We start from the raw sequence: 23452 nt of genomic DNA on the forward strand, positions 1-23452 counted from the left end.
CAATATCAGCGGCGCGCATCAAGACCAACTCCCTATCAGACACGATTACGGATGACCTTTCGTCACCCAGCAAGCCGTTAAACTGATGCAAAACCATTCTCATAGTCTATTGTTGTTTCAAACCGAATTGAAGCAACACTTGACAGACCGTGAAAAACTTCTAGGTTGAAGTCACCCCATACAAACTGTACAAAAGGCTACCGATACCTATTGGTTTTGTAGGTGGCGTCTATGATGATAACTTTTAGAAAAGTCCGAGCCAACTTAACTCCCTTTAGATGGGCCCATAACAACCCCGTTATCTCATCCGTATTCGTATCCTCTCTCACCTCCTCAAAATAATAGTTTTTTGCTAACATCTCACGCAATCTCTGCATTTGCGTGCGACTGTTCATATCCAACGTCCTCACCTTGTGCCTCACATTATAGACTTGATATATGCTGGATAGGTTTTCAGGATACCTATTTCTGATGGACTTCAAAACTTCTTTAGACTTAACTGCATGAATTTTGATACATCTCTGACAAGTACTCAAATTGTGGAACGGTTAGTCGAGTAGCAAATGCATGTCCTTCAAGGGTCTTCGCTAGTGGATGGTTGTGAACACCATTAACAACAACAATTTTCCAACTATCGATAGTGCCGCATTGGAAAAAACACAAAGCCAGACTTGTGGCAAAAGGATTTCTTTATAAAAGTGGACAAGATTATCAACAAATTAAACCTTTAGTCCAGTTGCAAAACCTATAACAATCAAACTAATTCTGTTCTTAGCAGTGAATTTTAACTGGGATGCCAAACAATTAGATATTTCCAATGCTTTCTTGCCTGACCATCTAAAAGAAAGAGTATACATGTCACAACCTCAGGGTTTTGTTGATCCTCACAAACCTATACATGTTTGTAGATTGCTCAAACCAATTTATGGTTTAAAACAGGCACCATGAGGAATTGTATCAAGCATTATATTGCTGTCTTTTGGATTTGTAACTTCTAAAGCTGATCGTTCCTTGTTCATATCCACCGGTTTGGCCACCAATAATAAGAGAATAAAATTACTACACTAGTCTAGAGGTCTACAGGCTGGGGCCGCAATCTCGTAGGTTCTGAAACTTTCACTACGTTTCATACCGGCACGAAATTACCGACATTTTCGTCGCTATAAAGTCGCTCGTCTTTTTTGAAAAGTTGAAACATTTGCGCACCAAAAAAGAATGAGAGAGAAGGTAAGAGCTCAAAACTGTTTATTTCTGCTTTCGTTTCTTACAAAATTACTGTAATTTATTTCATTATTTACTGCCATATTGAACTTTGATTTCCTATTTTCGTCTAATTTTCCTGTTGAAGAATGACAATAATGTCCCTTAATTGTTGCGTGTTGGTTAATACAGACTTACATATATATTGGACAGAAATGTATGGTTCTAATTACTGTTTTTTTATTAGTTGTAACTTGTAAGCTGTCCTTCCCATATGTTGGTAATAATGTGTTTCGTTTTGCTAGCTTACCGATACTAAGGGAAAAAAATAGAGATGCATTCCATGGACTGAGGAGATTTTAGACAAATGATATATAATTAAAAGAAGGTGAAGTTATGACAGGACGCTATCTCACATTTAATATTACCCTAAGACCCTAAGTTACATACTTACATTGTACACGGATACCAAGTGTCTGACATGGCAAAATATCAAAAGCCTTAGATGTTTATCATATGCAATATGTGTCCGTGGAGTAGGCTCCAGGTTGAAAAAAGCCCCCCCTTTAGGCCCGCCAGACACGTGGATGGATCGTATCCGACAATCCGATTATTTTCAAAATAGGGCGTGCCCATGTAACATAGCTAGGAACCGATTATTTCATTCCCGTGTTAAATGAACTGCCAATATATAGTGGTGTTAACAAATGATTTACCATAGGTTTAAAGTTACAGTTATTTGAGTTTCTAATTATTTTTATCATATGCAGGATCTTGATTCTTCAAAGAAGTACTTCACTGAAGAAAGTTATAGTGGAGTAGTACATGTGCAGTGTTATTTATCCCACATCGAGATCTTGATTCTTCAAAGTTGATATAAGGAACTTCAATGGATATACTTCAATGTTGGAGCTGGAAGTGGTGAAATTTTTGCTGAGTAATGCAAAGTCCTTGGTGAGGATGTAATTCAGTTATTCTAAGCAATTACTGGTCGGGACCAAGAAGTACACTGAGGTTAATAAAAGATTGCAAACGTTAAGGTCTCAACAAGTATGATTGAATTTTCATATCCTTTTTTTGTCTTTTCTTTTTAAGTGAGACTACAGTTCAGTGATGTTGTTTATTAGAGTAGTATTTGATGCACAGTTAAATGTCCTTGACTGGTATTGTACCGCTAGTTAGGTGTCTTTTCACAAGTTTTCTTTTTGCAGTTAGGCTATTCTGTTAGGAATAGTCTATGACATGGTAAAATTATTCATGATTTTAGCGTTGTCATTGGGCGTACATTGTACAAATTTTCATATGTTGATGCAGAATCTTTCTCCGCCACATCTCATATTTCGTTTTGCTTCCTTCTCTCCTCTTGCCTTTGCAAGTGTTCTTATAGAAGTCAATTACATGTGAAATTATTTTACACTTGGAAAGTTTAAAGGGAAGCTGATCACAACACTTCTTTTTCAGCCAGCATTAAACTTTTAGTGCTTGTATTTATGCTGTTCTGCTCCCAAGTAATAGGAGGTTTTTCTTTTTAAATACTTTTTTGTTATTTGTGTAAAATCAACATTGTTTAATATATTAAGATATTCTGAATACAGAAAAAGTTCAGATGAACTGGTGAAAACGCATATTCTTGTATAAATCTTAAAATATCCATGAATATGGAATTCCACGTATTACACGACCAGAATCTGTTCTTGTATTTCTTTTATCCCCCTTTCTTTATTTGAGACTCGAAATTGGGCACCTGTATTTGGCAATTGCAATAATGGAAAAAAAATTCATGACCTCAGGTACTTGAAGAAGGATTTTTTTTTCCTTGTTTAACATTCTCCTTTGGAAAGATCACTTGTAGAATTTGCTTCTCTGTTTCCAAAACCAGTAGCACCACAGGAAATCATAGGAATATCTGTGGGGCTTTAATTATTTTCTATTTAATTGCTTATTTAGTTTATGTAATAGTGTAAATCTGATTCATTAGTAAAGATTTTCTTTTTTAACTATTCTGGGGTAAACGGTTTATAACGGCAAAAACCTTGTTACTTATGTTTTCTATCTGATTGAAATAGTTTCTTCACAAAGTCTCAGTCTTAAGTTGAAAAGCATTGTGTGAAGGAAATCAGGAATCGGGATCACCTCTTGTGACTGACTTTTTCAGTCATCAGAGGTAAGTTCTTGCTATCACAAAATTGTAAGCCTTTTTGTTTCTTTGTTTCTTTTTGTTATATGTTTGATTATCCAGTGAGTTCCATTCACTTGTTTATGTCCTTCTAGTTCAGTCTCATATTTATTTTTTCTAGTGACTAGGCTATCTAGTTCCAACTGACGATTGAAAGGATCAAAAAGATTTGATATCTGTCAGTAGGGAAAAAAATTCCATTATTTAGTTTCAAACCGAGAAATATTTCTGACCTGAAACTGTGTCTTGGGAGTTTTGTCCGTTTTTGTCATGCATGAATAAGTCTGAATAGAGAAGAGAAAGATATAAGTTGTTACGCCCATCTTTGTCTTTGTTGTTACATTGATCTCCCCTTGCAGTTCATGAAATCGTTTTACTTCATTGTTGATGTTAAACTTCTCATTTATGTATTCTGCGATTTGGTTGCAAACACATACATTTAAGTGTTAACTTGAGACTCATACACAAATGTTATGGAACATATCTGATGAACAAGGTATGAGCGAGAGGAAAGCCTTCTTGACACTGTTATTCTGTAGTTCTTTTCCTTCCTTCACGCAAGAGATGATCTAGATACTAATATTTTACAAATTAAATTAGTTGGAAACAACTGTTGAACTCAATTTGCAACTTGAATTTGATGAGGGAATGATTGATAAATATCGCTGGACAAGCTGATGGTGCTGTTTTTCTCCTGGTGAAAATAGATATAGAAAGTTCTGTATCATCATGGACATATGCTGCACTATTGGAAAAAAAATCAAGAGCTCAATCTGAATGTTTCTAAGAAGCAACTCACATTTATTCCTGCGTTGAAAAACAGTCGTTTTTAAGAAGTAACTCCTATATATTACTGTGTGAAAACTACAGTCAAAGTACTGGGAGAATTATTACTCCAAAGTTTTTCATTTGGAAAGTCTCCAATCTCCTTATTTTTATTATCGACTACTTTTCATATCTAGTTATGCAGTTAATGATTATGGTCGTATTTTAAGACTAATAATATACATTTAGATTGAGATATATGAAGGAACATATCATATCCTTCTTATACCAGGGTTTCATTTGGAACGAGCTATCTATATACAATACATGATCACTTGTTGATGCAGGTCTGGAGGCTAATCTTAAAGACGTACCGAAAGGAATCAGTCCCTGTGCAGGTAAGCTTGTTAGAAAGATTTTCTTTTAAGAAAGTAAGTGGCTGATTTCACCATCTCGGCACATGTGAGTCTCTATTTCTGTATATTCTTTTTATGAAGGTAAAAATTGTGCTTAAGGAAATTATAAGAAAATCACTTGGGGCCTAGATTACTTTCTATTTATGTCAATGATCATGTCTATAATCTCAGCAACCATTTAATGTTGTGATATATGCAGAACCTTATTCATAAGTTGAATTTCATCATTAGTATTTTATGTGATCACAGTTTCATGATGGCATCGATGACTAGGTTTTGTATGTATGTTGAATCTTAAGTGATTGCAGTTATCCTTTTAAGTATTGGTTATAGTTATTTTTTACATGTGAAAATTCTGGAAAAAATATTCTTCCCCTACCCCCTCCTGCTAAATATTCCCTGCAGTAAACATTTTAAGGTGTTATTTCCCAAGTCCTTGACCGTCATCACTGTTAGAATATCCTGTTTTTATATAGAAGCATGCATTTTTTTTCCAGCCTATTGACAAGTTTTCTTTCTAGGAACCTTCCTTCCTCCCTCTCAGTTTAGAGATATTAAGAAGTGTGTGGAAGAATTAGGAAGACCTTCCTGTGTCTTGGCCCTTACATCCAACAGAGGTAAGTACTCACTGTCGAGGAACCAAAACTCTGAATTTCTCTGTTTCTTTTTTTTTTGTAAAGTTGAACCAGTGGGTTTCAACAGTTATTACTTACTGCAGTCTCATATAAATTTGGAGATTCTGCTTCTGTTGAAATTTTGGTATGTGGTATTTTTAAGTAGAACTTATTATGGTTTGTCTTTAATAGTTCATATTAGCTTCCATGCATGTTTATAATCCAGTTTTGGAAGGATATTAGGTGGATGAGAAACACATAGATCTGGTTTTCCTTAGGTTTCGTGTTGTCTCTAGCTGTAGGTATTGCTTAGTTCATGACATCATAAAGAGGGATGATGGTGCTCTTGATTTATATTGGGGGTTCTTTGGACCTCTTTCTAATGGGAAAATTGTACATTTTTCTGGCCTCACCGATTGGTTAGATACCATTCCCCTTTGCGAGACAGGATAGATAGACATTTCTTGTCCATCTGCAAGGATGGAAATTTTCTTCTCATTCCTGTCTCTCTTTCCTCGTGGGTCCTTATCATAACTGTGATTGTCCCGTAACTAATCTACTTGGTGGATTTGGGGATCTAAATCTTCCAAGATTGCTATCTTCCTTTGCTTTACATGGTACTGCTTCTTGGCCTTTTTATTTTTTGATTGGTCTTTTGACTGAACTTTGTCCTCTTTCTTATTTTTCGTTCATTTATTCAACTTTTATACCTTTAATTAGTCTTTTCTTTCAACTTTTACTGACCAAGAAAGGAATTTTCAATTGCAAGATAGAAACTACCATAAGCACCTTGGTTACGTTTTCTTGTTCCGTAGAATTCATTAAACTTTAATTCGGACCATTTCATTGGACTATTGGCAGTATGTATGTTGATGATTGTATGTAATGATAGTGATCTACATTTAGTATACCTAATTTAGATAGCTTAAAAGAATGAACAGTTTCTATTAGAATGATACACTGCCAGGATCCTTTTTCTGTAGGGCCGAAAATTACATTGCCATGTTTAGTGTTCCACATAGGTCTATACAACATGGCATAATGCATCTCCTCCTACTCCCCCTCCCCCTTCCTCTCGCACTCTCTTGGTTTGCTTACCAAAAGTAACCAGTGATGTAAAATCGTTGAGGGAAGCAAACAACAATAATGAACACCAATGAGAGTTAATAGAACGTTATCCAATTCCTGGGTTCTAATCACCACAGAGGGGAAAACAGCGCTAACTTTAAGTTCAACCTCTCAATAACAATTAAATAGTCACCACAAACCAAATGGCAAAGGTGGCCAACATGGCTTTAAATTGAAAACATGTTCCTAATTTTAATTGGAGTCCAAGTAGGCACCCAAGTCCTATTCTATTTATTTTGGAAAACCAAAAATAGAAATTACTGATATTTCAATTTAAAGTAACTGAGAAAGTCTTTAAGTTGTTGTCCCATGACCTCAGCTTCGATATGCTCATGCATCAAGCAGTGATTATAGCGTTTCCATTATTCAAGTTAATTAGAAAAGTCGTTTTGGAATCTAGTCTTAAAATCATGTCTACTTGCAAGTTAAACCAATTTTCTACTATGCATAAAGAAATCTGTTGTGAGGAGTACAACTCTTAACTGTTAATCCTATATTTATCTTCATTTTTACGTTGGTGTCTGTTGACATTTGTGCAATTTTTTAACTACACTTTTTAAGCTAGTCTTGTGATTTATGTAGTCTAGATTTTGGCTGCAAACAGATACCTTAGGGAAACACCAGTCACATGGATGCCAAAACTGACAAACCTGCTTCCGAACTGAAGGAAGTATCTGAAGAGCAGAGTGTGAGTGAGGGAAAGGACAGATTCAGTACTCTTCCTAGCACTCTTCTGCAGTATATCTTATCATTTATTCCTACAAAAGAAGTTGTAGCTACAAGTATCTTATCTACTAGATGGAAGTACTTGTGGACCTCACACCCCAACTTGATATTTGATGAGGGCATAGCTGATGAAGATCCTGTGGAGAAGAAGAAGTTCGTGGATTTTGTTGATCGGGTACTGACTCTCCATGCTGAATCAAATATAAAAACGTTAAGCATCACATGTAAAGACCCGGATCAATCTCGTATTGATGCGTGGATCTCTGCTGCAGTACAGCATAAAGTTCAAGAGCTCAATCTAGATGTGAATGTTAAAGAGTGCTTGTCATTTGTACTCTTGCCCGAGCTCGTTTGCAGATCTGATTCTTTATCAATATTGGAACTACAATCAAATCTTGGTATTGTTATTGCGACTCCTTTTTCTTTGCCAAATCTCAAGATTTTGCATCTTCATTCGGTTTTGTACTCATCTACCCTCCCGAAGAAGGCGAAGCAGCCACTCTTGTTAAACTGTCCAGTGCTTTCGGAGTTGATTCTGGATAATTGTGAAATGCCAGACTTTGAGTCTATAATCATTTCTCTCCCCTCACTCGAAAGCTTCATACTATTGGATACTTATCGAGATAGTGAGATGAAGATTTTTGCAGAAAATCTCGTACACTTTGTGTATAAGGGTGGCCTGTCAAATGAGCTATCTCTGTGCAGTACACCATCGCTTGTTGATGCCTATGTTGAGGTTAATACTGAATATACGCCCGAAGATTTTGGTCTCTATGCAAGTAAGCTTTTTAGGCAGCTTTCTAAGGTGAAGTTTTTAGCTGTCACTAATGTGACCATCTCAGTACGTGTACATCTCTTTTTCTTTGTCTTCCTTGTTATACAATTACTTTTTGGAAAAAATCAAATCATGTCAACAGGAATGGTGTTTGGTATTTTTACCTGTGAGATTTATTTTCTGTTCTTGTAATGATATGTTGCCATTGTTTGCTGAAGACTCTCTCCCGTCTTGAGAACTTCCATGCCACTCTGCCAATATTTCAGAATTTGATACATTTCGAACTTAGTACAGAGGTTGCTTTGGGAGATACTAGACTCTTAATGACTTTGATGAAAAACTCGCCAAGTGTAGAACATCTTCTCTTTGAAAAGGTATGTTTATAAGGCCCTTGTAGACCGACGTTACATGAAAAATCAAAATTATTACTAAAAAAGTACTTGTGTCATTTTCTCGATTCTCTTATAGGATATATTTCCAAAATTCCACATTTATGGAGACAGGGACATGCCGCAATCGGTACCTACAAGCTTCCCATTATGCCTCAAATCAGTTACATTTGATGAATTTGGTGCCAGCAAGATTGAGTTATTTCTTGTAAAAAGTTTGCTGGAGAATGCTATGGCATTGGAGAGGATGACTATATATTCATCAGAAAAATTTGCAGAAGCCAGAGAAAAGCAAGTGATGCTTTGGAATTATCTATCTACGGCTCGTAAAGGCTCAAAATGTTGCTTAATTGACTTCTTCTAGAGGGCATGGGGCACGATGTAGCCTATTGAAAATAAAGATGCCTTTCTCTCTATTCTAATTCAGTCTTTTAAGATTCCAGATGTGTAATAAGGTGGATACTTTAGAGCCATGCTATGTTTTTTCTACTGAAGTTTCGATTTGGATCTGGATTGAGATTGATTAAGACTTATTATATTATTAGAATTAGATCATCCTGCCGTATTTTTCTTACAGGTTTGCGTGCTTGAATGACGAGAAGATGTTTCTTTAAATTACTGTGTGCTTTAAATAACATTTTTTTAGTGAGCATATTTCATAGGAGTGTTTTCCCGTTAATCACATACCCTAAGAAATTTGTATGTCTTCAGAGGGACAGTCTTATGGACCTAAACGTTGTTGTGTAGGTATCTTTTTAGTCTCATATATGAGCTTGATTAATGTATTGTTCATTGATACTTGGTAAGAGTTACTGTTGTTGCATTGGTTACAGGGGCATCTGGTGTTTCTGATCATTTGATTCGCAGGTCAAGCCTCAAGTTCCTGCATCTTGATTTTTTAAAAAAATTCTGTGACCTAGTCAGTAAATTTATATTTGTTGCCTAAGCCTTGAAGAGTTTGTTTTAAAAAAATTGTAAATGTGGAATATCAGAACTGTTAGCATCTCTGTTCCTGGCCTTAAGAAATGTGTTATTGATGATTATAATTGCCATGCTCGTTCTGAAGTATTGGTTATTGGTTGGTTGTTCCACTTTGGGATGGTCAGTCTATTTCTTGTGTTGGTATTTGGTTTCTTCTATTTCAAGTTCAAGTTGGAATAGACAAGTCTTTGTATGTTCCAACTTAGACTTGTATATTCCAATTTGAGGGAGAGAATATGGAGATATGAGGACATTGAGTAGTATATGAGGCAAGGAGAATATGGAAACGTATGTGGAAGAGTACTCATGTCTTCATATTCCATCATGTCTTGGAGTACTCACTTTATCAGGGTGTGCACCCCCTTTGCATCTCAACAGTATGAGCAATGACGTTCCACTATTTAGCACTCATATTTCTGGTCGCAGTCATGCCTAAATTGCATTCATGTCTTAGGTAGCAATCACGCCTAAACTGCACTCATCTATTCAGGTGGTAGTCAAGCCTAAGCTGCACTCATCTATTCAGTTAGCAGTCACGCCTAAACTACACCCATCTAAACTACACTCTTCAGTCTTCAGTATCCAGGTGGCAGTCAACCCTAAACTGCACTCATCTATTCAGGTAATAGTCATGCCTAAACTGCACTCATCTATTCAGGTAGCAGTCAAGCCTAAACTGCACTCATGTTTCAGCCATAACAACGAATGGAGTGAGCAGCAACCAAGTACCGCACCATCAAACCGGTGCTATGGTTTCAGTTTGTGATTGTGGTATAACTTCAGTATTCAGGTTAGGCTATTGCCTAAACCGACCATTTCACTTTTCAGAACATCTCAACAGTTGTTCGAGTTCTTCAACTAAAGACAATTCTATGCGAAAGGAGGAGCAGTATTCTTATATTTTATTTATGCAATCCAAGCTGTAATTTGTACAGTTTGTGTAATTACAGCTTGAGGGGGAGTGTTGAAGTATATAAAGTATCCCACATTTCTATAAGTGTGGATACATATTTAGTAGTTGCTGTTTTGAGTAACTTGACATCCAAGTAAGTAAGTCAAGTATAAATATATAATCTAAGGGGTAGAGAAATAAAATATCTAACTCAATTATTCTAGCCTCCACTCTTCTCCCTTCTTCTCTTTCTTGGTTTACCCATTACAACAATGTAACAACTTGCCTAACATTACCACTAACATGAAGTAAAGGTTTATGCAAAGAGTTTCACATCTTTAGACTTGTGAAGCAAAATGTGTAATGAGTTCTCTCTAAACAAGCTGTCCTCCCTGCGTGAGCAATGTTCTTATAGCGATCAATAATGTAAGAGATCTAACAATATCTTGGTTTTTTCTTTTGCCATTTCTTAGTTGCTGTTCTCCATTGCCTTTCCTTTTTCTTTTCATTTTGAGAATGCTTTTTCTTGGGAACAACTCTCTTTGCACAACCATTCTCATTGTGGCCGAAGATCGCTCACTTGGGGCATATTAGTGGTTTCCATGGGTACAATTACCTTCCCACTTTTCAGCTTGAGAGTGATGGCGTTTGGGAGAGCACAACCATTCTCATTGCGTTTGGGGTTTCCATGGGTACAATTACCTTCCCACTTTTCAGCTTGAGAGTGATGGCGTTTGGGAGCTCCTTCTCAGCAGTAACTTCCACACATACTCTGGCGTATGTGAGCATAGTTTTACTTTCCGTCGATTGTCCATACACAAGGGCTTATTTCCAATAGAACTTGACAGAAAACTAAGTCCTTTCTTGTTCCACATGTATTTCGGCACATTAAATAATTTTAGGGTTAACTAGTATTACCCCCCACTAGATGAGCCAATTAGAATTTCCCCCGGGAAAATTAGGGTCTCCCCCAGATACACACAAAATAAACACCTAACCCATAATTTTATCCATACTGGAACAGTGCAGATGGAACCTCTGTTATCTTCAACTTCTCGATTCCAAGCTCTTATGACAAAAAGCTTACCTGCAATGTATATTGATCCCTCATCAAGGATTCTTTCACGGTCCTCCTGTTATGAAATTTCAAGTAGAACATTTCACCATCGAGGCTCATATCCATTCCCCCTTTAAGATTCCATCTTTTTAAGACTTGATCCTTCACCATTGAATATGGTAGTTTTTTGCCTAGAAACTAACACTCCTACAACATGTTGCATCCACTCTGTTGCTCCTTCTTCAAGTATTTCTTCTGCAACTAATAGGTCACCATACCCAGATCTGAAATAAATCTGCATCACTGAATAAGTTGTTGCTTAATGCATTACACTTTTTGAATAGCCTATATTTCCATTTTTGTTTTTTATTACAAATAACGCATGGGTAATTTTATGCACTATCGAGGAGGATGTGCATCTTAGCATCTACGGAATATTGAGCATATTAACACATACCATTCATATATAGTTGACATTAGGTGGTGTACTAGCACCCATAAACTTAACAAAAACATAATCCTATTCTTATTGTGTTAGACATTAAGCCTATGACAAATCACTATGCCAGGCTGACCTTACTAGAAACTCTCATCTACAATTACTATAATTACTATAGCAAATCACTATAGCAACAAATCACTACAATAATTATTTTGTGGATGTTAATGCAAATTATAATAATATGGTCACAATAAAATCACGGGCACTAAGTAGTACGTAAACAAGTAAAAAGACATTCATACGGGAGGAAACAGTGTTGGTGGTGTATGGGAGGACATAAGAATCTCTCTTAAATAACGGGAATTACACACCAGATGACACGCCATACCATAATACTCCCACACATACTTACCATCAGGTTTAATATTTAGGCGGTGGATCTCAGTATCGAGGAGCCAAAATACATCCATTTCATCTTCATCCTCTTCCCTGCACCAAATGTGCAATAATATTTTAACTCCAATTCCAGCTAATCGAAGTCGAAGACTACATTTTAAATCCCAAGAGCAAGAGCAGTCTTCATTTATTTTGATTTCCCATACGTAGTGATTATAGAAGCCTTCTTCGATGAGATATATACGTCCTCTTGATTCTTCAAAATGATGCCAGCTATAAAAACAGTCACTGAGCCTAAGCCAGTATAATACACCATTCAGCACTACACAATTACTCATTTGCCTGGCATCAGGGCAAACATCAAAATCTTTTGAGATTTGGATCTGGCAACTTGAGTACTCGTTTTTGAATCGAGGATCTCCCCCCAGAAATTGCTTACCGATGATTCCCCACAACTTTATAATGAAGACTTTAAGGGATAAAAAACTAGCCACAAAACCTGATCCTGGTTTTGCTTTCTGAAGATCCACTAGACTACTAGAGGTAATTTTATGTAATATTTGGCTAATGAATTACATACAAACACGTCGAGAATATCACTAGCATATGCATATCCACCTCTTTTGCTTAGGGAAAGGAGGATGAGACCATTAGAAGCATGCATAACCCTAAAAAATATGAAACTATCATCCACAACGTAATTTCAGGATGATCAGAGCTTGACTGGGACGGCTCCAGGAGAACGTGAGCTATGCCATTTGAACACCGTGACTGCCAAAAGATACTTGGGAGCAAACTTAAAACTTTAGAGTGTTGAAGATAATAAACCATGTGTCGCCGACGGAAAGACGAACTGGAAATGAGTTTTAACGATTTTTTGGAAACCCCTTTGAATATTAGAACATCTGCCGGTGGAAGACGTAAAAGTATCTCCTCCACAAGATCATCGTTGTCGAGCACTTTCTTCATCTTTATATTTTCATTTTCCTCCTCTTGGTGTCTACACTTTCCATCTGACCTATTCACCATCTTTCTCTAGGAAAATGCTAGGGAACTTGCAACATCACCTATTCAATGTGTTATTAAAGGAAGGAGTGATCTCTTCACAGGCTCACACTTCACAGTTCACGTCTCGTAAGTTAAGGGTGTGTTTGTTAATGTGTTTGTTAAATTTTAACTCATGGAAAGGAAAGGAAATAAAATGGGTGGTCCACTATGGAATGGAATGGAAAGGAAATAATTTTAAATGGTATGTGTTTGGTAAACTGGGAAAAGAAAAGTAAAAACTGGGGAAAGGAATAATCATGTTTGTTTGCAAAAGCTATGGAAATGAATAATTGTATTGTTGGGTCATGAGTGTATTAGTAGTAAGTCCCTATCTATTTATTTCCTTTCCTTTCCTTTCCACAAAAATTTCACGGGTTAGCTAAGGATACAAAACCTTTTCCATTTCAATAATTTTGTTTCCATATGGAAAAGCCCCATTTCCTTTCCACAAACAAACACCTTATAAACTATGGAAAATGTGGACCACTCTTATTTTCCTTTCCTTTTCCATATAGTGTTTCCATCATAACAAACACACCCTAAGTTTAGTAGAAACTCATTGTTAAACGCGTGACATAACCAAGGAACTAAATTTCGGAAATTCTCGCGACATTGCACGAAATGTTTCATTTTTGGTGGGCATAGAATCATTTCAACCCTACATTTTCTGTTTGCAAGTTTTCGACATAATTTGACAAACATTTCGACCATTTTTTCGATTTCGTTTATTTTGTAATTTGTACACTAATATGCATTTTTTCACAAAATTTATAGAAAATTTCGAATTGTAGCAAGTACAATAAATCAATTAAATAGTGGTTAAATTATTTTGCCAATTTAACATTTAGCATTTAATATTTACTAGTTACTAAACATTAAAAACCTAATCTTTCTCAAACAAGCATTTAGCATTTAGTATTCACCTTGTCATCTTTGTTGCTTTTACTTTTTATTTTTTTATGGGGGCACATTTGATTATTGAGATATATAACATATATGTTTATTATATTTGAGAGGATTGTTAATTTTGAGAAAGTGAGTTGCTTATTTTAGTAATTTTTTCTGTATAGATATTTAAATTTGAAAGAATAGTTGCTACGCCATACATTTTTTTTTTTAATGTATTCTCATATTTTCTCTTACTTTTCGCGAAAATTTCTTAAAAATTTCTATATTTTCGTTTTTTGTGGTCACCAAAACAATAACCAAAAACGAAATTTAATTCCTTGGACATAACTGGTGAGCGCTAGCTGTATCTATCCCACTAGGCATGCATACATTAAATTGGTAGAATATGGTATCTTTAAATATCTTCCTTCCTACTCTATGTAGGTGGTGCTCTCGTAGGTGGCACTCTCTTAGGTAGGGTTGGCAATGGTTGGGTAAAAACTAATACCCGATCCAATTCGAACCAATAAAAATAGGGCGAGTCTAAGATAGGTAATTAGCATTTTGGACCGGTTCTGGATCCTCAAAATAAAAACTGAGCTCTCAGTGTGTATCGAACAATTATAGCCCCGATCCGGTTAAAATTTTGGACTTTATTGTTCCAAAATCCTAATTTTGCTCCACCATATAAAGATTTAGCAAATGAATAAGAGATCAGTAACAATTTTTTTTGTTCGTAATTAACAAGCTTTTTTAATAGGTTTATGTGACGTGCACCATCAGAAAAAAATAATAATAAACAAGAGTTGATATAATAACTCAAGGTTGTAAGCTCTTGTAATCAGGGGCGGATCTAGGATTTTAGATAAGGGGGGGGCTGCCATGGAGTTAACCTTTAAAGATTTTTTTAGGAACCAATAAGCTAGCATTGATAAACAAAAGAATTATCGCTTTTATTACCTTATCCAAAATGGACAAAATAGTGTTTTCACTATAGACCTAGACAAATTGTAACGTCCGTATTTAAAATACGTATTTATTTATTAATTAATTTAATTATTTATTTAATATTTGATTGGATTAGATTTGGAATATGTGGGTCTGGTTTCTGGGCCCGAGTCTGTGTTGGGCTTGGGTTTCAAACCCAAGTATATACTCGTATTGTTCTGGAGAATAGGGTGTCTCCGGAGAAACTAGTTTTTTCTGAAAAACCACAAACAACACACACAAGCAAAAAACGGAGAAGAACGCGGATTTCGCGAGCTAGCTGGGATTGGTTCTCACATTATTTTCTTCGATAGTTTTCTTTTCGGAATGCTTGGAGGTGGTGTGGTTTATTCTTTATTTTTTTCTCGTATCTAGACCACAGCACCACTTTCTTGTATAACCTTGTTTCGTTCATTTTATCATTTTTCTTCTATGTTCTCTTCAACCATTACTCTTCCTGTAAATGTTTAAAACTTCGATAGATTTGTTAGGATTTATCAACACCATTAGGTGGTGGTAGAGGGCTGAGCCCCCAAAACCTCCCCCTGTAAAAAACCATTCTTGTGATAATTGAGGGATTTGATATTTGTATTTATTTTCGTGTTTAAATTGTTTTTTTTGTATTGCGGGTTGTTGGTTGAATGAATGGTGGTAGGGGGAAAGTTTGAGAGTGGTTGAAAGCTTCAAGAACGTTAATGGCGGTCGGATCTGTGATTGGAGAGCGATTTCGAAAACTGAGAATTTGGGGTTTCTTGAGGAATTAAAGTTTTGGGGTTTTTCACCCTAACCAATTTCGGTTGGTTAGTTTTGGGTGGTGTGTGAAGGCTTTTGTGTGGCTGGAAATTAGGTTGGAGCGCTAGAGAAGATGAAGGGATCGGCCACTGTTCCTGATGTTTTGTTTGGGTACTATTTTAGTTGGGCCGGACCACATCAATTTTGTTTTGGGCCAATTCTTTTAGTCTTTTATTTTGGGCCAGTTTAATATGCATATGTGGGCTGGTCCCTAAAATTTTAAGTGGGTCGCATGAGAACTATTTAGTTTCGAAATTTTCAAGTTGGGCCAAATCAGTTTATGGGCCGGGTTAAACCGGGTCAGTTTAGCCAGTCGCTTAGGACCAAGGTTTGAACTCTTTTTAAATATGGGTTTGGGTGAGGACCGAGTGGAATGACCACCGGTTAGGACCGTTGACTGTTGTGTTGACTTTGACTTTGACCGTTGACTGTTGAATGTTGATTTTTCCAAATTTTCACATATTTAAAAATATGGACAAATGTAGTAATAAAATATTGTCGGAGATTGTATAACCTTGTTTGTCATTATCTATGTAAGATTTGACGTAAGTAGTGTGTAAAACATATAAATATTGGCACGTAACTAGAGGGGAATTCTGATAATAAGAATTTGATATATATGTTTTTATGAGTATTAAACTACATACGGACTTAGATTCATGGACTTTAGTTTTGGGCTTTTTGACGGTTGATCAGTTTGACTTGACTTGTGATTTGGACTCGAATAATTATGCGTGATATTTGGATATGAGTTGTTCCTTCTTTTAAAGTCGTTTCATTTTGATATCTGGTGGGATGGTCTTATATTTTGATTATTTATATACTATTTATATTATGCACAAATAGAAATAATGCGTGCCTTATATGGTGAATTGAGTTCACATAAATATATGGAATGAATACGTTACATGATTGATTGCTATTATGAGTTGCCACTGAAATGAATTGTAGTTTGTATGAAGGCTTGAGATATTTCATAGGGTGTAGTGCAATATATTATTGGCACGCGAAATAATAAGTTTCGAGATTTGATATAGAAATACTTGGATATCGTGTAATGAATAGTATTGGCACGTGATAATGTGGATATTTTCCACGGGATTGTGGCGTAGTGCAATAATATATTGGCACGCGAAATAATAAGTTGTTATGAGATGTATTGAGATAATTCTAAATATATTTGGCTTAGTGCAATAATGTATTTGACATGCACGTGATATAGTGAAATGATTATGAGATATTTATGTATGACACCTGAATAAATTACGTAACGAAAATCCTAGAACCTGACTACCACAACTCATGTGATTTGCCCTGTGTGGGCGTATGTGATATGATTGGCCTTTGTGTAGGGTGTATTTATAAGATGTTGATTGACCCATGTGTTGGGCAATTGTAGCCGAATGGTGGCTTGATTATTCCGTTCGCAAAATTAGAACGAGACGCGCGATATTTTATGCCGAATAGTGGCAGTGCTTGCATAATGGCTTCCGTGTGAGGGTTACCTGGTGTACGGCATCCCGCTTAGGGTAGTTACGCACAGAATGGTTCATTATGTAAGGGGAGGCATGTGGATGTACATGTTCGGCATTGGGAAGCGATTGTGGTAGCTAGGGAAACTAGGTAAGACATAGATACGACTTGATTTTAGGGACACGCAAAGAAAGCCTTAAATAATATAATTATGGTAAAATGTTGGTTAACTATATATCTTTGAATATATGATTGTATATGGCTTTGCAGAGGGGTGGGTCAAACTAATTACTTGGGCAAAGACGACCCACTCTGTAATTGAGCATAAAATGCGGTACGGATATAATATGCTTGGTTGGGTATTTGTTTAGTTATAACCTAAGGCGCCTCGATGGAGGAACTACATGCCTTATTTTAATATGCGTATGGTTTGTTGTGTGGTTAGTGGGAAGTTAAGGCGCCTCAGTGGAGGAACTACCTGCCTTAGTTGTTGTAGTTAGAAATGTCGTATTAGTTGTTGGAAGTTAAGGCGTCTCGGGGGAGGAACTAACGGCCTTATGGATTGTGTATATATATGTATAATTATATGTTGTATTTTAGGGCTACTCACACCAGCATTTTTATAATACTGACCTGATTTGCATGTTTGCTTATTGGGTGTGTTCATTAAATAAACATAGTTGATAAGTCTTGACAGATTTATTGTTGAAGAAGATTGGTTACTGCTTGTGGTTTGCGATAGCGTCGCATTTCAAGATAGGCCTTGTTTTCCTTTGAGGTGATATAGATTTTCAGTTGAGATAAGGTTATTTGCATTTTCATTTGTAAATTTTTGTAATGAAGATGACTTTTGTTTAAGTTAAAATTTTTATTGGTTTTTAATTATCCGCACATTTAAAACTGTTTATGGGTTTTTGGAAGTGGAGAGTGTGTCACACCTCAGAGATCGAAGAGTCAGGAACAAATAATGTTTTTCCGAATTCTGTCGAAATTCGGAGTGTGACACAAATATAACAAAGAAATGTGCAAGAATAACATAGCACATTAGCATCACACTAGTGAAGTTTTGACCTGCGTGGATTCTTATCAAATACATCTATTATTGTATCCAAATCAACTTCTTTAGCAAATTCCCGTTCAATGTAAATAGTCATGCAATCTGCAAGAAATTCATCCCCATCTTATTCTGAGAAATTAGTGTTTTTGAGCAATTTCATAGCTGAGAATGCTGGATTACAGTAGTTCTTGTGGAAACAAGAAGTGTCAAGACAAGACGAATCAATCTATCAATCAAATAATAGATATTGATCTTTCTTGTTTCAACTAGTCTTTGACATAATTCGGAGATGGTAGGCGTCTGACTTCTGAAAAGAGGATGCTTGAGCACATCAAGTTTGTAATGTTGCGGTTGACTTCTCAAATGATGTATCTCTTGTTTAAGTGAAGTCTCCACAATAAAACTTTTCTCTCGAGTTTGCAAATGTCATCAATCTTTGAAGGACTTAAATGCATCTTTCGGATCCAAAGCAGAACTAAGATAAAGAAGCTCTATTGTTTTTTTTTTCTGGAAATCTGTTATTTAATTCCACCAACTGGTAATCTATTACAGCATTAAATAACTCGACGCGGTAGTGGTGCTCAACTGTAATGTAATATTTATGCTGGCAAGAACGACCTGTACCCGCCATGTGTCGAGCACCCATATCAGGCATATCAATGTCATGTTTTTTGCAAAACAAAATCACATCACTAAGAAAAGTGTCCCAAGAAGATCCTTTTAATTCTTGAAGAAGTGCTTTCGTACTGGAGACTAAGCTGATAGTATTTAAAATGTCTTGGGACTTTTCTTGCAGGGCTTTACACAAGACATTAGTAATTCCCATAGTCTTATGCAATAAATGAAAAAGAAAGACAAACTCAAAACTTTTCATTGCAAGAATAGAACCTTTAGCTTCTCCACGCATGGAGTTGCTTGACCCGTTCTTCATGATGTTTTCAAGAACTATACAAATTGAATCAAACATCTCTTTCAGGCTACAAACTGAAGCAAAATGAGAACTCCATCTAGTATCTCCTACTCGTTGCAAAGTAGAAACTTGATTAGCTCCTTTTCCAGTAACAAGTTCACCACTAGCTACCAACATATCAATTTCATTTTTCCGAGTATCTTCCAACTCCCCGCTTTTTTTTGGAATGACATGAAGATTAACAATAGAAGCCAACTTGAAAAAAACAACCAAACATCGAAACATCTTTAGAAGCCGCAACTAGAGCAAGTTGTAGACGATGTGCAAAGCAATGCACATAATATGCATATGGACACTCTTTCAGAAACAATGCCTGTAATCCATTCCATTGACCACACATATTGCTAGCACCATCATAACCTTGACCTCTCATATTTATAATATGCAAATTATGGCGAGCAAGGATATTGCATATAACTTTTTTCAAAGTTAAAGCACAAGTGTCTTTAACACCAACAATACCAAGAAAATACTCTCTAACAAAACCACCTCTATTAACAAATCTTAGGACAACCGCCATTTGCTTCTTGTTTGAATTATCTTGTGCTTCATCAATAAGGACACAAAATTTTGCATCACCAATTTCCTCACGAATTCTCTCTCTCACTTTATCGGCATAGATATGCAAAAGTGTCTTTTGAACTGAATGTGAGGTATATGTGGCATTTCTCGGAGCATCTTTTAATAATTTTGCAACCTTGTCATTCAACATCGCTGCAAATCCCAACACTCTCTTGAAATTTCCACCATTTTTTGACTTTTTGGACTCGTCATGGCCTCTAAAAGAAATCCCTTGTAGTGCAAGAAATTGAATACACTGAAGAATAGCTTTGACTAGCAAACGGTTCTTAACAACCTTTTCTTTAGATAATGTATTTAACACATTATCTATATGTCGAGAAGGATTCATGAAATTTTCACAAGCTATCATCGCCGACCTATGAGGTGAGCATGGACCTCCTTCATGTTGCAAAAAGGAACACTTCTTTCCATTATTAATCTTCTTCCAATATTTAAAACCTTCAACAATGTGAATCACGACGGCCTTGGCAGATTTGTTTCAAATATAAAATATGGAAAACAATAAGCTCTATCCGTATGGAGTGAGTACTCTAGCCAAGTAAATAGTGTGAAGCAAGAGGAGTTGAACCGGCGAGTTTGCTTTCCGAATATGGTGGATGGATACTCTTTCTCACTGAGTTCAAGTAACCAACGCCCCTTTCCAAGAAAAGCTCGTCGAACATCATCTTGTTGATTAACCGGGTAATTATATATTAGAGTACGTTTATCCGGATCACGTTCAAATAAAGATGTGGAGTCAACTTCTTCAACACTAACTCTTTGGGCTTGAGGAGAAGGTTCAACTTGCTCAATTTCAGCAACTTGAACTTGTGAAGGAGGTTGACCATCTCTATCAAGTCTTGAAATATCAAGACTAGATGATGTAGAAGTTACATCATTTTCCGGGGTGACATCTTTGGGTTTAAAGAAGGAAAACATGGTTTTCATTTTCTTACGAGCTTGATGTTTAGACATTCTTACCTAAGATAAATCATAATAATTTCGTAATCAATAGTTTGCTCTATACTAAAAACAAAAAAAAAATATCACAATAATAACTACAATAATATTCAACTAATTAAATAAGACAAAAAAATTAAATGACAATCTAATACTCCAATATAAACTATAAGTTAACAAGGCAATAAGTTAAGTAGAGAACACATTAGTATTTGAAAATTGAAAAACAAAAACGAAATAAAAAATATAGGCATAATACAAAACAATTTACCTTAGCCCTTAGCTAATGAATAGCCGAATATGAAATAAAATGATAAATAGATTAGGTGCGGAATTGGAACTGCCGACTGGAAGAAGATAATAATAGAGAACAAAATTTTCTTTTGTGAACAGTACCGTCAGTACGAGTGTACGACACAAAGGACCTTTCAGTTTTTTTTTTGTTGACCTTTCGGGTTTTTTTTTTTGGTTTTACTTTTTTGAGAATATCGGATTGTGAGTTGTGAGAAACTGGAATAGACGGATAGTGACTTGTGGGCCTCTATTGTGAGTTGTGATTCCCTTTTTTTTTTTTTTTTTTTCCCGCTAATAGGAAGTTAGGAACAGCAAACAGGACAAGACCAAACTGGAATTGATTGTGACTTGTCACTTGTGGGCCTATGGGCTAGTGTTCATATTACTAATTTTTTTTTTTGGGGAAGTTTTGGGGGCTGTAGCCCCGGTCAGCCAACCTTTAGATCCGCCCCTGCTTGTAATGACATTTGATTAAGTAATGAAACTTTTCTTCTTTAAGTAATGTGTATGCCTTTTGGATTGATGTACATAGTTGATATTTTGCAATAAAGAAAATTATATTGAATGTTTATATCCAATTAGGATCCAAGTGGTACTGGTCGTCAAGGTTTTCGCAGTGGCAACAAGTCCATTTTGAGTCACTAATATTTGGGTGGGGAACTTATTCTCCAACAACAACTAGAACTAAATGGGCTTACTTAGGATGGCTATGACAATTAGAGGAGCTGATTTTCTAGTATGTGGTCTGTCACCCTTCTCTTGTTTGTATTAACTCTTGTAATACTTCTTATCATTCTCTAATAATAAAGTGCTATTTATAAATTAAAAAAATGAAAAAAAGAAAATAAAATTAGGATCCAATTACAAAAGACCCGGTCCACCCAATCTAAATTAAGGTTATTGGTTCGGAATGGATCGGATTTGGAATCAATTCAAGAAAAAGTTTTCAGTTCGGATCTAGTTATCTAACTCAAAAATCCAATCGCCCTATAGGACCCAAGCTCAAAAGATTGAAGATTATGGTTTTGTCTCAAAAGTAGTTTTGTGTAACCAAAACTTGCTTAAGAAGAAAACCAAAAGCAAAAAGCATAAAACATAAAAGAAAAAACAAACTCATGGGTGTCTTGCATCTAGGAAAAAAACATAAATCAAACTCATGAAGTGGCTTGAATCCAAAGGAGGAGGGCAAATCTGTAACTTATAAAATGTGGAGTATATAAACCAAAAGTGAGAAGAGAGAGAGGCACCTAGAGCTAGTCTAGTGTCAATAGGAGTAGCGTAGAATTTTAATTCAAGTATTTTATTTTCAAGTCCTTTATTTTCAAGTCTTTTATTTGCTTTATTTCATTTGTTGTTTATCAAGTTCTTAAATCTAAAGTTGTTTATCAAGTTCTTCATTCCAAGTTTTAATCTCAAGTCTTATGTGTGTTTCCATTTCAACTCTTCTCTCAGCATTTCATTTCATTGTTGTCATTCAAGTTTTCATTTAAAGTTAAGTCATTTTCTTCTTGCAAAACCAAAAGTAGGAACTTAGAAAGAATTCAACTCACGAAACTACATTTTCTCCTTCTCAAAACTCTCAATTCATTCTCCTTAAACATTCCATGGGGAACCTCAAATACACCACTCAATACTAAAAACTTCAGCTAATATATATGAGTGACTTCAGTTCAAATGGGGATGTTGCTTCTTCTTCATACAATAGGAATGTTTTCAATGCATCCTCTTCTTTTAATGCAGCCTCTACATCATATAATCCATTGCATCACAGGAATCTCTTTGGTATGCAGACACAGGAGCAACCAATCACCTCACCTCAGATGTGTCTAATCTCTTAATGCATTATGATTACAAGGGCTTAGATACAATTCTAGTAGGTAATGGCCAAGGTTTGTCTATCAAACACACTAGTTTAGCTTATTTAAAGCCTATCAATTCCTCTCATGTTTTTAAAATGCATAACATTTTACATGTCCCATCTATCACACACAACTTGTTGACTATTCAAAAATTTGTCACAGATAATCACCGTGTACTAATTTTTACTCCCACTGCCTTTCATGTCAAGGACATTGTATCGGGGAGGATGCTTTTCCAAGGCAAAAACTGATAATGGTTTATATCCTATCCATCTTACTTCCAACTCACAGAATGACACCACTCCTACTGCTTTTCTATCCACTGCATTCAATGTTTTTCCTTCTTTGAAAGCATCTACTACAACATGGCACAGGAGACTAGGACATCCTACTCATGCTACACTAAACAAACTTATTCAAGCCAAACATTTTGATGTTAAAGGATCTTCAAAATTGTCTTTTTGCTCTGATTGTGCATTAGGCCGACAAAAGTACAAAAAGTTCATTCAATTTGTCAGTTTGTAAGTCTGTGAATCCTTTGCGCGCAATTGTTACATATAGATCTATGGGGTCCTTCACCTGTATTTTCTCATACTGGTTTCAGATT

The 23452-nt window shown here is 35.8% G+C and overlaps 3 protein-coding genes across 17 annotated transcripts; 1 reads left to right on the plus strand and 2 right to left on the minus strand.

Annotated features, from left to right (window-relative positions):
• The first annotated feature begins 600 nt into the window (after positions 1 to 600).
• On the plus strand, positions 601 to 8744 carry LOC147488925 (F-box/LRR-repeat protein At4g14103-like). Of its 15 annotated transcripts, XM_086572285.1 has the most exons (9): positions 601 to 1006; positions 1084 to 1227; positions 1971 to 2250; positions 3267 to 3364; positions 4489 to 4539; positions 5102 to 5174; positions 6904 to 7866; positions 8019 to 8174; positions 8269 to 8744. In XM_086572285.1, exons 7-9 carry the CDS (start codon positions 6928 to 6930, stop codon positions 8551 to 8553), a joined length of 1380 nt encoding a protein of 459 aa, XP_086428411.1. In that variant the 5' UTR covers positions 601 to 1006; positions 1084 to 1227; positions 1971 to 2250; positions 3267 to 3364; positions 4489 to 4539; positions 5102 to 5174; positions 6904 to 6927; the 3' UTR covers positions 8554 to 8744. The 15 variants fall into 15 exon arrangements, with proteins under 15 accessions (XP_086428411.1, XP_086428415.1, XP_086428404.1 ...); XM_086572287.1 differs by having other exon boundaries at positions 680 to 1227; positions 1971 to 2240; XM_086572276.1 differs by having other exon boundaries at positions 680 to 1006; positions 1971 to 3364.
• Positions 8745 to 11252: 2508 nt separating this feature from the next.
• On the minus strand, positions 11253 to 19288 carry LOC147488926 (uncharacterized). Its single transcript, XM_086574523.1, has 4 exons — positions 18820 to 19288; positions 12164 to 12251; positions 11974 to 12050; positions 11253 to 11422 (listed from the first exon to the last, which is right to left on the minus strand). Exons 1-4 carry the CDS (start codon positions 19286 to 19288, stop codon positions 11253 to 11255), a joined length of 804 nt encoding a protein of 267 aa, XP_086430649.1.
• Positions 19289 to 19349: 61 nt separating this feature from the next.
• Positions 19350 to 20102, minus strand: LOC147488927 (uncharacterized). Its single transcript, XM_086574524.1, has one exon. The coding sequence runs from the start codon at positions 20100 to 20102 to the stop codon at positions 19350 to 19352; it is 753 nt and encodes a 250-aa protein (XP_086430650.1).
• Positions 20103 to 23452: the final 3350 nt, after the last annotated feature.

Source organism: Coptis chinensis, chromosome 7, assembly GCF_015680905.1.
Source record: "Coptis chinensis isolate HL-2020 chromosome 7, ASM1568090v1, whole genome shotgun sequence".
Taxonomy (NCBI): Eukaryota; Viridiplantae; Streptophyta; class Magnoliopsida; order Ranunculales; family Ranunculaceae; genus Coptis; species Coptis chinensis.